Raw genomic sequence first — 15,589 nt, forward strand, 5'->3', positions numbered from 1 at the left:
TTGCCAGATGGATTAAGTGGGTCATGCGGGAGGCAGGAGTTGACACGTCCTCTCTTGATCCCCATTCGGTTAGGGGTGCTATGGCCTCTAAAGCCCCTTTCCTAGGGGGTAGTCTGGAACAAAAAGCACTGGTCCTATCCCACCTGACTGGTCAAGGGAATCAACATTCAAAACATTTTATCATAAGCGTATTGATCATGTGGCAATTAATGTAATGCAAGGGCTTTGAACTTGCATAATATGAAGCCTCCTGTCTTGTCATAGAATGGTTAATCCCCCTCTCTAACGTGAGAGGGGGTTTAGATTCTATTAAGGACAAGGAGGCGAGTGCTATGCCACCCACCCACCCTTTTTTGTTTGTTTCTCTTTCAGCTTTCGGGTGAGAGGATCTGTTCAGAAGGGTTCCATCGCAGTTTCAGGTTGCGGAGAGGTTGAGTTCCCTCCAGTTTCGTTTGGATCCTTTTCTCCGCGCTACGCAGTTGGATATTTACAATGGGTGTTTGATGCAAGACAGCTGCAGAAAGAGGAGTTGGTGTTAGAGTAAAAGACTTTTATGGGGGTGGGTCTTAGCTCATTGGTCATCTACAGGGCATGACCAGCCCTCCATATTGGACTGGGGTGTTCCCCATACACTGTCTTTGAACTGTGTTTCATGTTATGGTTTAAACTTTTTTTGTTGTAAACATTTTCTTTGCTGCTGTGGTTTCAGGAGTAAAGATTGCAATGCATAATATTCGCCTCCTTGTCTTTAATAGAATCTAAACCCCCTCTAACGTTAGTGAGGGGGATTAACCATTGCAACAGTAAACATGCTGCTGGTGTCATAAAAAAGTTGTAACCACAAGTGTGCCTTTATCCATTGCTCCTTGCACTGAAGTCCTGTTAAAAACAAGCATTAGCATAGCCAACTGTTTTGGCTTGTGTATAGCTATTAGATAGGCCTTATCACGGCACTGCCATCATATGGCCTGTTAGTCACGCCATTTCCCAGCTGTTGCCATATTGTGGCTGGGCGTCTCATTATGGCAGCGCCTGGGAAATGCCTATCCCATGTCTACACAGGTGCCAAAATGCTTCTTTAACCTTTGGTGTGGTGGACCCCACCAGCCAATGATCCCGATATTAGATATTCAATATCCGCTTTCCAAAACACATTGCTTGCACAAAGACAGGCTATTGAAACAAACCTCAGCGGTGCTCCGAAAGTTGGACAGACAGCTGTCTTTACACAACAGCAACCACTAATTCATCCCTCTGGCTCTTTAATCGGGGTCGCTTTAAATGTAAATAAATACACTGCACACAAGCAAGGACTCAGAGACATTTAAAACAATGGCTCGCTCGAATAATTCAGATCATGTGTCAGCCACACAACGACTTCAACGCAGCTATGGGAGCTGTGCTTTAAAACTCAACCTCAAGAACACAACTCCTCGAGCAGGAAGAGAAACAGTGGCCGCCATTTCTGGGTGACTGAGCAATAACCCCTGAATATCTGGTTGGTGCAAGCTGCACCAGTACTCCAGACGTGCTAGAAGAAAACAGACACATTGTAACAATCAGTTAAAAGTCCCGGGGTCAAGATAAGGATAGCAGAGGAATTCGCCAAGTTTGTTGCCCTCCTCATCGTAATGTAGCATCCGGAAGCAAACGTCACAGAAAAGGCAGGGGTCCTCTGGCGCCAGGCTGTCCTCGTTGGTCACCCACCTGTAAACAACAAAGCCAGTTTAATATTATACCGGCATGCAAAATACGTTTAAATCAAACCAACAGACGATTGACAAAAAAATAGTTTGCACCAATAAAGCTCCTATATTTATATTACTAGATATAATATGTTACAGAAACAATTGCCACAGTAAATCGGTACCTATACTCAGGCAACAGGATCCCACAACGGTAAATGAAAAAAAGTAAGTTTTATTGTGCCCGATTCAAGAGTGGTAATCTCAAGATGGCATTATATATAGCTAACTCTCCAGAGATCTAGGAGCACAACAACGCTGTGATGTACACACCACTAGTGCTGGAGTTGAATGCTCAAAGGAGAGGCGAGCAACCATGCTCGATCGAGGTAGAACAATTGTCATAGCATTAGACTAATCAAACCCTCCAGGATTTTGCGGCATGAAATGGCATATTTTGCGGCATGAAATGGCAAATTTTGCAGCACAAACCTTTATTTATGGCGGCATTTTTGCAGCACAATTTCTATTGACTGGAGGGTGCACGCTTGGTACATTGTGTGCAAGGCTGCAAGAGAGCCAGTGTGGCATTATATGTATCTTTTGCATCAGTTTAATAGGAAAAGTCCTAGATGTTTCTGGCTTGGCAGAACAGTGTTTGTTTTGGCTATGTTTTTTGGCTTAATGTGCATGCCTATTTAATATTATTAACGGTATTAATCATTATTAGTTGTAATGCTGAAAATATTCCCCTTCTATGTTCTCCAATCCCCCAAACACCCACACACCTCTCTCACCCAACACACCTCACACGTCTCACCAATTCCCTATCACAACTTGTATTTTTGAAACCTCACTCTCAATCATACACACACTCACATGCTCCATCACACTGCCAAGTCACAATTTGCGCTCTCCGGTCCCTGCCAAACTCCAAATCATACTGCCAACTCGCACCTTACGCTCCCCAATTCCTCTCGTGTGCTACTTATGCATCTTGCATCCATTCTCCAATTCTATCGCACTTTTCCCTCATCCTGTCTCCCAATCTGCACCTTACTGCCTCTTTCCATCCAACCCCTCTCTGCTTTTGGCCCACTACTACCCCTGAGCCCACGCTCCTTCCACTTTCTGTACCTCCGCTCCCTCTGATTTCTGGCCCACCGCTCCAATGAATCCGCTCGGCTCTTTTGCCCACTGCGTCCCTCTCTGACCCACTGCTCTCTCTGATCTCCTTTTGCTTTCTTGCCTACCACTCCACAGTTCACCCATCACTCACCCTCTCTCTCCTTTCTCTCACATATTGTGACAATTTAAAATGTTTGAAAATTGTAGATTTTGGCCAAGATCCTCAAAAGACGGGGCATCTACAAACAGAGCAGAAGATGTGCTGTTTTTAGATAACCCATTTTTGGAAATGAGCAGGCCAACTTATTCTCAAAGGTGACCTGCGCATTTCCACGGGGCTGAGCTGTAGTGCAAATGATGGGCTACGACAGCCGCCTTGAATACATTTGTGTTGGAAGCGCTCTCCCAACAATGGTCTACGGGCTCCCCATACATTTCACCGTGACTGGCCCTTAAGGGTCCTGCCACTGTAAAATGCAACCCAAAAAAACACATTTCTATCCCATTTGGGGAACAGAAATTCAAGTATTGCACGAGTCAGTAGGGTCAGTAAATACACTATAATGCAGTGGCACCCCTTGTGCACCTATTGCCTACAATTTCTGCACATTTAAAAACGCATCTTGTTTGTCAATTTGGGATGCGCTTTTAAATGCGCAGAAATGCCCACTGATTTGCGCAAAGGAGTGAAAAAGGACATTTGAATGGGCGCATGTAAGAAGCGTCCATTCAGATGTCCTTTGTGGATTGGACGACTCTTTTTTTTGCGCAAGTGATGAAGTGCTTGCTCATTTCATTTCTTGAGTAAAACAAAAAAGAATTGAGAAACTGGTCCCTTGAGTATTTTTTTAATTTATTTTGCAAAAATAGCTTTTTTTGTGGGTGTTTTTGCGCTTTTAAAAAAAACAGCCTTTTTTCACAGCATTTTGCAGGATTGCAAAATCGCTATAAGCGGGAGGGTCTGATAGAGACAAGGTTATTGTTATGGTATTGAGTGCGAACCTAGCTTCGAGAAGCAACAGAGCGCTTTACAAAGGTATACAACAGTACAGATGCATAAAGGAGCGCTTTTCAGAAGAAATATACAGTGTGGCGGACGGATACAGATGACAACATAGGAGGGGGTACAGCTCTACAGGGTGGCCAGGAGGAGAGGGCCGGACAGCGTCTAGCATGCCAGTTGACGCAGGGGGGCGACGTGATGGCCTAGGTGTTGAGAAGAGACTCCTTGACGTGGTGGGTCTTAAGTACTTTTCTCAATTATACGGGCGTGGGAGCAAGTCTGATGTGGACTGGTAAGAGGTTCCACAGTCTTGGAGCGTAAGCAGAGAAGTCTTACTTTCTGGTCCTTTCCTTTTTGTAGCAGCGGATTCCAATTCTACACGCGTCCTGGTTTCCGGTGGTGCACTGTCCGCTCGAGATGCTGAGTTTCTCTGCGAGGTAGCTGGATGACTGGAGCGCAACTGCCTTATAGATGATGCAGAAAGACTTGAAGGTGATTTGTGCATGCAGTGGGAGCCAGTGAAGGTCGATGAGGGCTGGGGTGATGTGGTCATATCTGCGTAGACACTTGATCAGGCGTGCAGCCGTGTGTCTCAGGGGCACAAGGGAGAATGAAGGGAGGCCTTCGAGGAGGGCATTTCTCCTATCCAGGTGGGATAGGACCAGTGCTTGAATGGTGGATCTAAAGCTGTCCGGAGGAAGGGCTTGACTTTCCGCAAGAGGGAGATCCGATACCAAAATGTCTGAGTTTTCTTAGCTATGTGTGTCTTGCAGGAGAGGCGTTTGTCGATGTGGAACCAGAGGGACTTCACGCAGGAGCTGAGCTCAGGTGTGAAGCCCTCAGGGTACATGGTTGATAGCCAGGTCTGTATGTCTAGGTGTTTGGTGTTGGTGAGGCGTAGAAAATTGGTGTTGGAGGGGTTGAGCTTTAAGTAAGAATTGGACATCCAAGACTGGATCAGCAAGAGGCAAGTTTTGAGCCTGTTGATGTCCTTGATGGAGTTGATCTTGAGGTATCTCTAGATCGAGGAAATTCTACTGCCCTATTGTCTTTGGTATAGAGGCGTTATAGCCAAGCCCTGGAAGGTGTCTCAGTGCTTAACTTGAGCAATAATAGCCACTAAATGGGGATCAGCCGAAATGCCGATGAGGGCTCAGTGGACGGAGGGCCTGGATCGCTGTAGATCCCTAGAAGAGATTGTATATAGACACAGAGGCAATGCAGCGAAATTTCATAGGATTTGGGGGAAATGGAACACGTAAGGTTGGGAGAACAGAATGGTTAGAAATAGGTTACGGAATCCTTGAAAAACAGAAGAGGGGGACACCTGCGTAAAACAGATTAATTTAAAATTTAAAATTGTTACTGATCGAAATTTGTCATGCCATGTGTTTCTGCCATATGTTTTCTGTTACTTAATAAAAAACAGCATGCACTAATGCTGAATTCTGGGAGCCATTACAGTGGTTAGCAGCCCTTGGCCGAACCAAGTTCCTTTAATGAGGGCCCAAGGAGGTTACCACTAGGAATGGCCAGAGGAGCAACACCCCATGAACATTTCTCAGGATGTGAGAAATTGACAAAAAGAAATGGGCAACAGTAAATGATCGGCTGGTGGAGTTAGTTATATGAGATAAAAAATGCCTGCCACATAAATGGTATGCCGGGCTCCAAGCAGAGCTTTATGCCACCATGGCACCGTCAGAGGGGAGCAGGCAGGTGGCTTGCACGGAATCCTTGAAAAACAGAAGAGGGGGGACACCTGCGTAAAACAGCAAGGGCATGTGGAGAGAAGCAAGGGTAGGTAACGACAGTGGCAAGGGCAGCAGAAGGGAGCCGGGACGGGGTGGCAGGTTTTCCGGGGACAAGCTCAATCAGGAAAGTCTGCAGGCTTAGAAGCCAGCATCCCAGAACAAAACCTTTGTTCTGTAAATAAATCATGCATTCCTTGGCTGCTGATGGCCAGTGTGTTTTTTATGCCTATGTAAAAAGCAGAAGTAATAAACAAAAGAGGGCTACTATGCAAAGGATGCACTGTTGCACCCTTGAAAGGGCCAGACATAGGCTTTGAGCAGTACTCCCAACATTGTCAATTATACGCAGGTGCTTGACTATTAACAAGTGGTGGATTAGATTAACTTAAAGGGAAGGTTGAGAGGGCAATGGTGTGAGTGGCAGGATAGGGTAAGTGAAATGGGGAAGCCTCCAGGCCAGGAGGGTGTTTCTTCGAAGAACAGAACAAGAATGATCAGTGGCCTGAAGGTCATCGTCGCACGTGCGTAACAAGGTAGCCTCTCTTCGATCTTTATCTGGTTATCCAGTACTGATGTCTTTAATAGATTCAGATACACCAACCCTCTTCCCCAAGGAGGCTGGGGCTATGATGATGTATCCTGGTACTTTTCATCAAGAATATGAACGGGTTGGAAGGCTGTCTGTTTAGAACACTCGTAGAAAACATGCATAGGCCAGAGGTGACATGGCTGCAGCGCATGTATTCTGAAAGGGGGACTGGAAGGGTATTATAAGGTTTTAATTCAAAAGGATACTGTTCTACAAAAGACCAAATACTGGAGAGCATGTTGCTCCTTGCCACCACTTTTCTGTTTGCTAGGCGTGGCACATAGAGCTAGGCAGGAAATAAAGAAGGAAAGAGGGGGCATCCCATTCAACAGAATCGTTATCTCAGTGACTTCCTCCTTGAGTTTCAGAAGAGTATCATTAGCACATTTAAATGTCCCCATGATGCTTTGGGAAATCAGTTAGTAGATACAAGTTCCATTCTCCGTGGTGGGAAGTCTATAAGACAGTGGTCTTCAAGTGCAGTCCTCGAAACCCTGAACCCAACCACATTTTCAAGAGAGCTGCAGGCCATATCTCCCATTTAGATCTATTGAAATCTATTTTGTGTGGATACCCTGAAAATACAGGCAGTTAGTGGCACCCGAGCATCGGGCTGGGAGACCACTGATATAAAGCGTTAGCACATAAAGGTAGCCGACACTTCACCCGGCAAGCAGGTCGATCACTCCAACCTATCAAGTAAACATACAAGTAGAACAAGGGTTTGTCTACCATCTGGGGCTAGATATTCATCACCCCCAATAAGTAGCAAACTAATAATAAAGGGGAGCACCCCATGCGTGCACCATCTACAATGTATTATGCCACATAATACCAAATGTTCTAGGTGCTCTAAGCCAATTTAACTTACATTTCCTCAAGAGTGAGCATAGAGGAAGACCAGAAGGACAGATTGTCGACAAGCACTGCATCATGGGTTTTGTGTCCTTGCTGAGGGACATTTCCATCAGTTGCAGCAAAGGCTTGAATGGACTTAAGAATGGATGAAAGGCTGGGAAGGGGATATGGGCCCTTCACGCTATTGTGCAAATATTAGGCATGTTCATTCAAACCTCCAGACTACTAGAATAATGTTACCCACTGTAAGTCACAATACAAAGTCCCTGCTATTGTTCTCATTCTCTTTGAAGGGGAGCTGTGAAAATGATCCTTTTGTATATAAAAGATTATTCATACCTGGCGATGTACATCTTGCAGACAAAACATTTTCTCGTTAGTATCCAAGGTTTCTTGGTGATCAATGGATAGAGGGTCCGATCCAAGCAGTCATCCTTATGAACAAGCCTGCGATGGAAGAAAAGAAGAATTCACATTGTTGTTAATTTTCGAAATCAGAACAATTCATTCACAAGTTACATACTGGGTAGCAAGTATAGCTACAGCAACATGTTACACACTTGTCCCACGTTCAGCGAACAAACTGCAATTAACCCCACACACGGTACATAATATGGAAACAAAAGCTGTTGGGGAAATGGCAGGATGCAGAATCTAGACTTGCCACAAAATAACAATGACCTTTTAAAGAATGACCAGGAGGCTGAGTTTTAATCTTCTGAAACCACTGCCTGTCAAGACGGCAAGTGCAGGAAAAGGAGAAACACGTATTTGCAAAGTGTCGTGGTGTAGTACATATGTCATTGTACAATACAGTTGAATGTAACTTGTATACTTTTACATTAGACGTTGCATTGAACCTTCCGATGTTCAGGATTTGACCGTTCTCGGTAAATCCTGGAGAAGGTAGCTGTGGAGACCCACCTAATAAACGTAACTTCCTTTAACGTGGTGTACGAGAAGCCATTTCAGCCCTGCAACGCAAAGCCAAAGGTTGTGGCTTTTGTATTAGCATTTGCCAGACATTTGCTGTTTGCCAGTTATTGACATTGTGACAAAATCATTGCTGGTCTGAGTTAAGACAAGGGCTTCTAAGCACTACGCCCAACCTTGCATTACGAATGAGGCAGGCCATGACCCGGGTAGAAAGGTAACATCTAGTAAGGGAATTGCATGCTGCCTTTGTCCCTGTTTTGGTAATGTGGGCCGAGGACAGGCTATACTCTTCAGAGAAGGGAGTTGACAGTGGAAGCCTCCAAGCACCAGAACTAGACTAAGTACCAACTAAAAGAAATGTCTAAAGTTCTATAGGGAACAAGTTACTTACCTGTAACTGTGGTTCTCCAGCATGGGTCTTGCATGAATTCACGTGCTCCTGAATATTCCCAGTCGTCAGGCTGTGAATCCTTGTTAAAGAAAAAATCATTTTCAGTTTCACTTCTGAACTGTCTTTCTCCTAACAACCAATTACTGGTCTATGGGTCATAATGCCCCCAGCCAATGACTGTCCTCTACCTAAGCCCCTCCGCTGGCAGCCATCTTCAGATTTGGTAGCACGTAAAGTGGCAGTAGGACCAAGAGAAGAGACGCAGAGGGGTAGGCGGGAGGGTTCGCAAGTGAATCCATGCCAGACCCATGCTGGAGAACAACAGTTACAGCTAAGTAACTTGTTCCTTCTCCAGCATGGGGTCTGGCATGGATTCACATGCTCATGAATAAAGAATACATAGCAGTACACACATGCACAACCACGGGAGGTGGCAAGGCTCAACATTAAACATTTCAACATCAAGCATCTCTTACCTCCTCACCAGGCTCACCTTCAAGCGAACAGGTTGCGCAGCACTGCTTGGCCGACTCTGGACTCCTCACTGGAAACCCTGTCGACGCAGTAGAACTTTGTGAAGGTGTGAGTTGACCTCCACGTAGCAGCCCTGCAGATGTCCAGCAGGGGCACACCAGACAGGAACACTGCAGTTGCAGCGATCGCTCTGGTCGAGTGGGCTCTCGGACGGGCAGGCAACAGTCGATTTGCCAACCAGTGACAATGGGTGATGCAGCCGGAGAGCCTCCTGGAAATGAAAGCCTTGGAGAGGGCCTTCCCATGGTTCACAGTGCCAAAGTTCACAAAAAGTTGCAACGTCTTCTGAAAACTCTTTGTGCGGTCCACGTAGAACTTCAGCGCTCTAGCCACATCCAGCGAGTGCAATGTCCTCTCAGCCGGTGACAAAGGTGTCAGGAAGAACACAACACAGGAAACACCAAGGGCTCGTTTAGATGAAACCCCAACGGCACCTTGGGCATGAACGAGGGGTGCATCCGTAACACCACCCTCGTCTCGTGGAATGTCAAGTAAGGCGGTTTACAAGAGAGGGCCTGGATCTCTCCCACTTGTCGTACGGAGGTGATGCCACAAGAAAGGCTGTTTCCCACAACAAAAATGTCAGTGGCGCAGAATGCAGAGGCTCGAACTGCGGACCCATGAGCCTAGTCAGCACCACGTTGAACTCCCACGCCAGGGCCAGAGCCTTCACCGGCAGGAACAAACAGAGAAGTCCTTTGATGAACTTCTTGACCAGGCAGTGTGACCATAACGACGACCGTCCCGGATTTCTGGTGTAGTGGGAGATAGCCGCTAGATGAACCTTGATGGAGGCATGAGCCAGCCCTGCTTTGTCCAGCCACAGCAAATACGGCAGCACCTGCAGAGCCGTAATCCGTAGAGGGTCGATCTTCTGTGCACGGCACCAGATGGCGAACCTCTTCCACTTATGTCCGTAGCATTTCAGTGTAGACGAAGCCCAGGCCTTGGCAAGCAACTCCTTGCAGTTTGCGGGATATTGTATCCTCCAAACTATAGCGCTGCAACAGATAGGCCTGCAAGTTCAGTGACCCTAGGTCAAGGTGCAGGATCGCATCTCCTTCTCTGGCGAGAAGAGATGCGGCTGCCGAAGCTTGACTGGAGGGGACGCTGAGTCCAGAAGGTCCGGGTACCATATCTGTCTCTGCCACACCCCTGCGACGAGGATCATCCTGCACCGGGACCGTCTGAGTTGATTGACTACTCGAAGAAGCAATGGCAACGGAGGGAATGCATACAGGAACAGGTCGTCCCAGGGGAATGAGAATGCGTCCCCCATGCTCCACAGCTGGGGAAACCTGCTGGCGAACCTCCAACACTTGTTAGTCACCGTCGCAAACAGGTCGATTTGGGGATTGCCCCATTGACGGAACAGAAGATCCACTTGGTCCTGCCAAAGCTCCCACTTATGGCAAGAACGCAGCTCCCTGCTGAGGGAGTCTGTGATGGTGTTCTTCACTCCTGCCAGATGAAACGGGATGAGGAACATCCCCTGGGCAATGGCCCAGTGCCATAGGTCCTGCGCCTCCCTGGAGAGCGCTGAGGCTCTGGTGCCCACTGCTTCCGCATGAAGACCATCATGGTGGTGCTGTCCATGAAGACCCGTATCACCTTGCCCTTGAGGGAGGGAAGGAAAGACTTGAGGGCCCAAAACCCTATCCGCAGCTCCAATACGTTGATATGCAACGACTTCTCCGGTAGCCACAGGCCTCTTGCATGGAGACTTCCGCTGTGCGCGCCACAACCTTCCAGGGAGGCGCCCGTTATGACCGTCTCTTGATGAGGTGGTGTCTGGAAGGCTGTGCCCGCCGACAAATGCACGATGACTCCCCACCACCGTATCGCTCGATGGAAACTCTCGTCGAGAGGGATCTTGTCCTCAAAGCTTCCCAATACCTGAATCCAACAGGCGTCGAGGAACTCTTGCAGTGGGTGCATCCGCAGCCTGCACAGCCGAATGAGGTATATGCATGACGACATCATGCAGAGAAGGGACTTGATGGACCTCACCTTTGCGATATTCAGGGTCAACAGCCGTTGCACCTTGCCCAGGATGGCCACAATCCTCTCCTCCGATGGAGATGCAAGGCATGACACCGTGTTGAGCTGAGACCCCAGAAACAGTGCATCTTGCGATGGCGGCAAGCAAAATTTCACATAGTTCACCGAGAACCCCAGCTCCGTCAGCAGCTGGGCGGTCTTCGCCGTGTGTGTGACAGCAATCTCCCTCGATCTCGCTCGGATGAGTTAGTCGTCCAGATAGGGGTAAACGTGGATCCCTCGTAGACGCAGCTGCGCCGCCACTGGTGCCAGGCCCTTGGTGAAAAGCCTTGGCGCCGACTTCAATCCGAAGGGAAGGGCCTTGAACTGGTAATGTTGCCCTTGAACCATGAAGTGCAGAAATTTGCGGTGTCCCTTGTGAATGGGGATGTGAAAGCGGTGTCCCTTGTGAATGGGGATGTGAAAGTAGGCATCCTCCAAGTCCAGCAACAATAGAAAATCCCCTTCTTCCAGTTTTCCTAGCACATGCTGAAGAGTGACCATCCGAAACTCCTGGGATCTGATGTACTTGTTCAAATGGAGGTGGTCTAAGATGGGCCTCCAAGCGCCCGTCTTCTTCTTGACGAGGAAGTACCGAGAGTACACTCCGGAGCCTCTTTGGAACAAGCTCTATCGCACCTTTCTTCAGCATCGCCCGCACCTCCAGCAGAAGCTGAGGGACGTTTTTTTCCTGCCTGGCCACTGGTGATATGCGCAGACACTTTTGTTGGAATTCCAAGGTGTGTCTGTGGGCCAGTGCATCCAGCACCCAATGGTCAGTGGGGATGGACTTCCACACGCTGACGAAGTTCGCCAGCCGGCCTCCCACCGGGGTGCGCAGGTGGGGCCCGACGTCACGACCGGTTCAGTCTTGCTTCGCCGTGGAGGCACCGCCTTGGGGACCTTATCGACGACTGCGACCTCCTCCAGTCTTGCTGTGGCACCTGTAGGCCTCCTGGGTTGAAGAGCGGGACGGTTGACGGTAGGACGAAGAACTTCCACCGAAGCCTTTGGAGGAACCTTGGGGTTTACCCCCAGAATTCCAAAAGGATGGCCGTCACTGCTGAAGCGTGCCCAGGGCACACGCCGTCTTAGTGTCCGCCTTGATGGCCTGAAGTGACTCATCCACAGTCTTGCCAAACAAATTGTCCCAGTCGAAGGGCATGTCCAATACCCTCGACTGCACATCCTGGCGAAAGTTAGTAGCCCTTAACCAACCTCTCCAACAAAGGCAAACGCTGTTGCCCATTTGGCGGAACCCCATGTCGGCAATGTCCATGGCCACTGTGATGTCATGGTCCGATGCCACCTCGCAGGATCTCCAACGATTCCGCTCTCTTGTCATCAGGAGGGAAGTTCAGGAGGGGAGCGATTTTAAACCAGAGCTCTCTGTCGTAGCGCGGCACGATGGGGAGGGCGTTGTTAGGCAGAATTGCAGGCAGCACCCTCTGGGAACACCACACACAATTAGGACTACAGGTGTAAGCAAAAACCAATCTTTGGTATAAGTCTGTACCACACACTTTTGGTAGCGAGCTGAGCAGTCAGGCTTATCTCAAGAGGGAATGTGAGCAGTAGAAGAAGTTACACAGAAGTATCACAATCACAGTGGTTCAAGTAGACACTTACACTCAAGGTATCTTAGTAATAAATACTTAAACATTTATTTACACAGTCATTTGAAAAACATTCACTAGTAGAAATCAACTCAATATTAAACACCAACATACTACAGCACAAAACTCTAAGTTGTAGGGACAGTTGGAGCTCCCCTGAAAAGGGAGCCAAATGACACTTCTGTACTTTTAAATAGGAATAAAAAGGCAGAGGTTTGTACAAGGGGTTAGAAAACACTTAGTTCAGGTAATGCAAAGGTTCAATGTACCAGGAGGGTCAGTTCAATACAATAGGCCAGGCCAAAGTCAATAGTCTAGTGTTCTTGGATAGGGCAGCACAGTTCTGGTACAGATGGAGAAGTCTTTGTAAACGTTTTAGAAGTAGTTTAGATGAAAGCGATTGATATGCTGGGTCACAAGCTGATTAGGCCTGCAAGTTGGAAAAGTTCCACAAACTTTCACCGCGAGAGTTAGGATCTCCCAACCGGATGGCACAGTACCTTAAAGTGAAGCAAAAAAGATGTAGCTGAAGACATTGGTTCCTGGCAGTTCCTGCCGATCTCTCTGTTCCTGAGCCTCAGTCGTGGGGACAAGAGGGAGGACGTCGCACTGCACGGGATCGTCGTCGGAGCAAACAAAATGGCGTCACTTCAGCTCAAGTAGCTCTGGCTTTCAAACACAAACTGGAGTCCTTCTCCCTGGTTAACCTTAACCAGCTCCGAGAATGGTATCCAGGCGTTTTCAGAGTTGATTGGTCCCACCAATTCAAAGGGAGAAGCCGTCCTTGAAGGAGCTTCTGTGTCAAATGGAGATCTGGCGATTTGGCGGTGCAGCAGGGCTTCACCAAGCAAACCAATGGTCCAGTGGTTGCAGTAGCAGTCCTCTTACAGCTCATCTTCGGTTCTTTTGTTCCAGTGGTCGACTCTGCCTTCCAGTCCTGAAGACTCGCCTTTTAAACAGTTTTTCCCATTCATTCCAGCCTAGCTGTCACTCACACATCAGTGTGGCTGTCCTTGCCGGACAGTGAGCCAGCCAATCACGCCAGAGTGCATTTGGGTCTCCTAGGAGACCAAGCACGGGGAGTTTCGGGCACCTCGCTCACTTCCTGCCCACCCCAGACACTCGGGCGCCATGGGCGGACTTCAGTCCTGAAGCTCGCCAAAGGCTCACGAACAAAGGGACCAAACCTGGTTTGGCGCACAGAGTTAAACACCACAAGGACCTTTCCACAAAGAAACGGCGAAAAAAGATGACCGGAGTCTGTTTTTACAGAGGGGTCTTGGGCGCTATATTGAAAAACATGGCAGCCCCGATTTTTAGCTACCAGTGTTCGCAGTCGGGAAAATCATGGTAATTCGTTATAAAACCACTGCCACCAGCCATTTCAATTTATAAAGGGTAGCTTTTGACAGCTACAAGAGTGTTTTTACATAGGGGATACTAAGTAACCCCTCCAGCACTCTATAGGAAGATAGTGTGTGCTGGGTCTATGAATTTAAAAAGACTAGTAAAGTCAACTTAACTTAACATTCTCTGGAGAACAGTAGTTCATCCCAGAGAAGGTATTTAAACCTTAGGAAGTCCAAAGGACACCCCTGTGCCACTGCACTAAAGGTGCTGTGTGACACAACAATAAAAAGATGATGCCTATGGAGTTATCTAAAATACCTTAGCCAAAGAAAACAAGAGTAAAACGCACATCAAAATATATGAGAGAGTGGGGAAAAAAGGCTCACACTCTCTCCAGGGGAAAAAACAAGCCCTCAAAATCCAGAAAGTTGCTTGCTGGGGGTCTCTAAAATGGAGGGAATTAGCACATTTCTGAGAATTCTCCCTAACAGGCATTGGCCGCCTTGATGGTCGTCGCTGCCGATGTGATGATTCGTCGTCCCATGGCGTCCAACTTCTTCCCCTCGCTGTCCGGGGGGAAGGAGGTCGTTGAAGCAGCAGAGCCAGAAGATTTCTTCCTCGCCGCCGCCAAGGAGACTACTGAATCCGTGGAAGGCTGGGACATCAAACACTTGGGTGCAGAGTCCGTCACCCTGTACTTCTTTTCATACCGGTCTCTCTTCACCGGGGCCGAGGACGGGTTCTTCATAAGGGACAGCCCCTCGTCCCAAATGTCGTCCAACAGAGGGATCGACAGCATGGTCTTCCCCTTTGCCTCACGGCATTGGTATGGGAAAGCCTCTTTCTTCTTTTCCTCAGGGGTCAGCTGAAACAGGTCTGAAGCCCTAGAGATCATGGCATATGGCATGGAATGAGCCTATCTCATCGGGCGGTGAGGCTCTGGGTGGCGGAGACGGGAGGTCTCCTAGCCCGCCGTCGTCATCCGGGCCTGTTCCCGTCGTCGCTGTGTCCGGGTGGAGGTGAGGGGTGCGACGGGTGAAAACACGGTGGAGGGTGAACTCTCCTCTTCTTGGTAGGGGCGCACCTGATGGCCCCGGTGCCGCAGGATCTTCTGTCGGCAGAAGGGGCATCCTCGTCTGAATCCCCGAAAACAAGGTGTGGTGTGCCTGGAGAATGTCCACCGAAATGTCCACTGGGGGTTGAGGCAGTTGCTGAGGTGGCAGAAGTGGGAGCGACAGAGGCAGCGGTGTAGGGTTCTCCAACTCGTCCACGGCCTGCTCCTCCTCATGGGTCTTGTTGCCACTCTCGACGTCGCCCTCGTCGGGGTCCTTCCCATAGGCCTTGGCCTAAACAAATTTCTTTTCCAAAATGGTCTGGAGAGTAGAAAGCTCCTCCTCAGAGGATATGTCCGTGCCCTGCTGGACTACCATGCACCCGCCCTCTTTTTGACCAGGGGAGACTGTTTCAGGGAGATAATGGGCATCGCCTTCTCCGGTATCTTCTCTATGGGCTGAAACGACGATTCCCTCCTGGCAGGCAGGGAAACTCTCACCTTGGGGGCCGCACCCTGCGAACCCACGTCCGCAGCCTTCGCTAGGGACACCACCACTCCTTCAATGGAAGGCTTTGCCGGGTCAATAGAAAAAAGGGCACCTGGCAGAGCCCTGAAAAACCCAGGTGGGAATTCTTCATTAAACAAAACCAA

The 15,589-nt window shown here is 48.6% G+C and overlaps 1 protein-coding gene across 1 annotated transcript in view; it reads right to left on the reverse strand.

Annotated features, from left to right (window-relative positions):
• Positions 1–1,245: 1,245 nt before the first annotated feature.
• Positions 1,246–15,589, reverse strand: part of SNAPC3 (small nuclear RNA activating complex polypeptide 3) — a 382,446-nt gene continuing 368,102 nt past the window's right edge. Inside the window, exons 8-9 of the mRNA XM_069626051.1 lie at positions 7,357–7,464; positions 1,246–1,707 (exon numbers count right to left, since the gene is read on the reverse strand). Coding sequence (XP_069482152.1) covers positions 1,560–1,707; positions 7,357–7,464 — 256 coding nt within the window. The 3' untranslated portion in view covers positions 1,246–1,559. The remainder of the gene's footprint in view (positions 1,708–7,356; positions 7,465–15,589) is intronic.

This window comes from Ambystoma mexicanum, chromosome 6p, assembly GCF_040938575.1.
Source record: "Ambystoma mexicanum isolate Mex_15411 chromosome 6p, UKY_AmexF1_1, whole genome shotgun sequence".
Lineage (NCBI taxonomy): Eukaryota > Metazoa > Chordata > Amphibia > Caudata > Ambystomatidae > Ambystoma > Ambystoma mexicanum.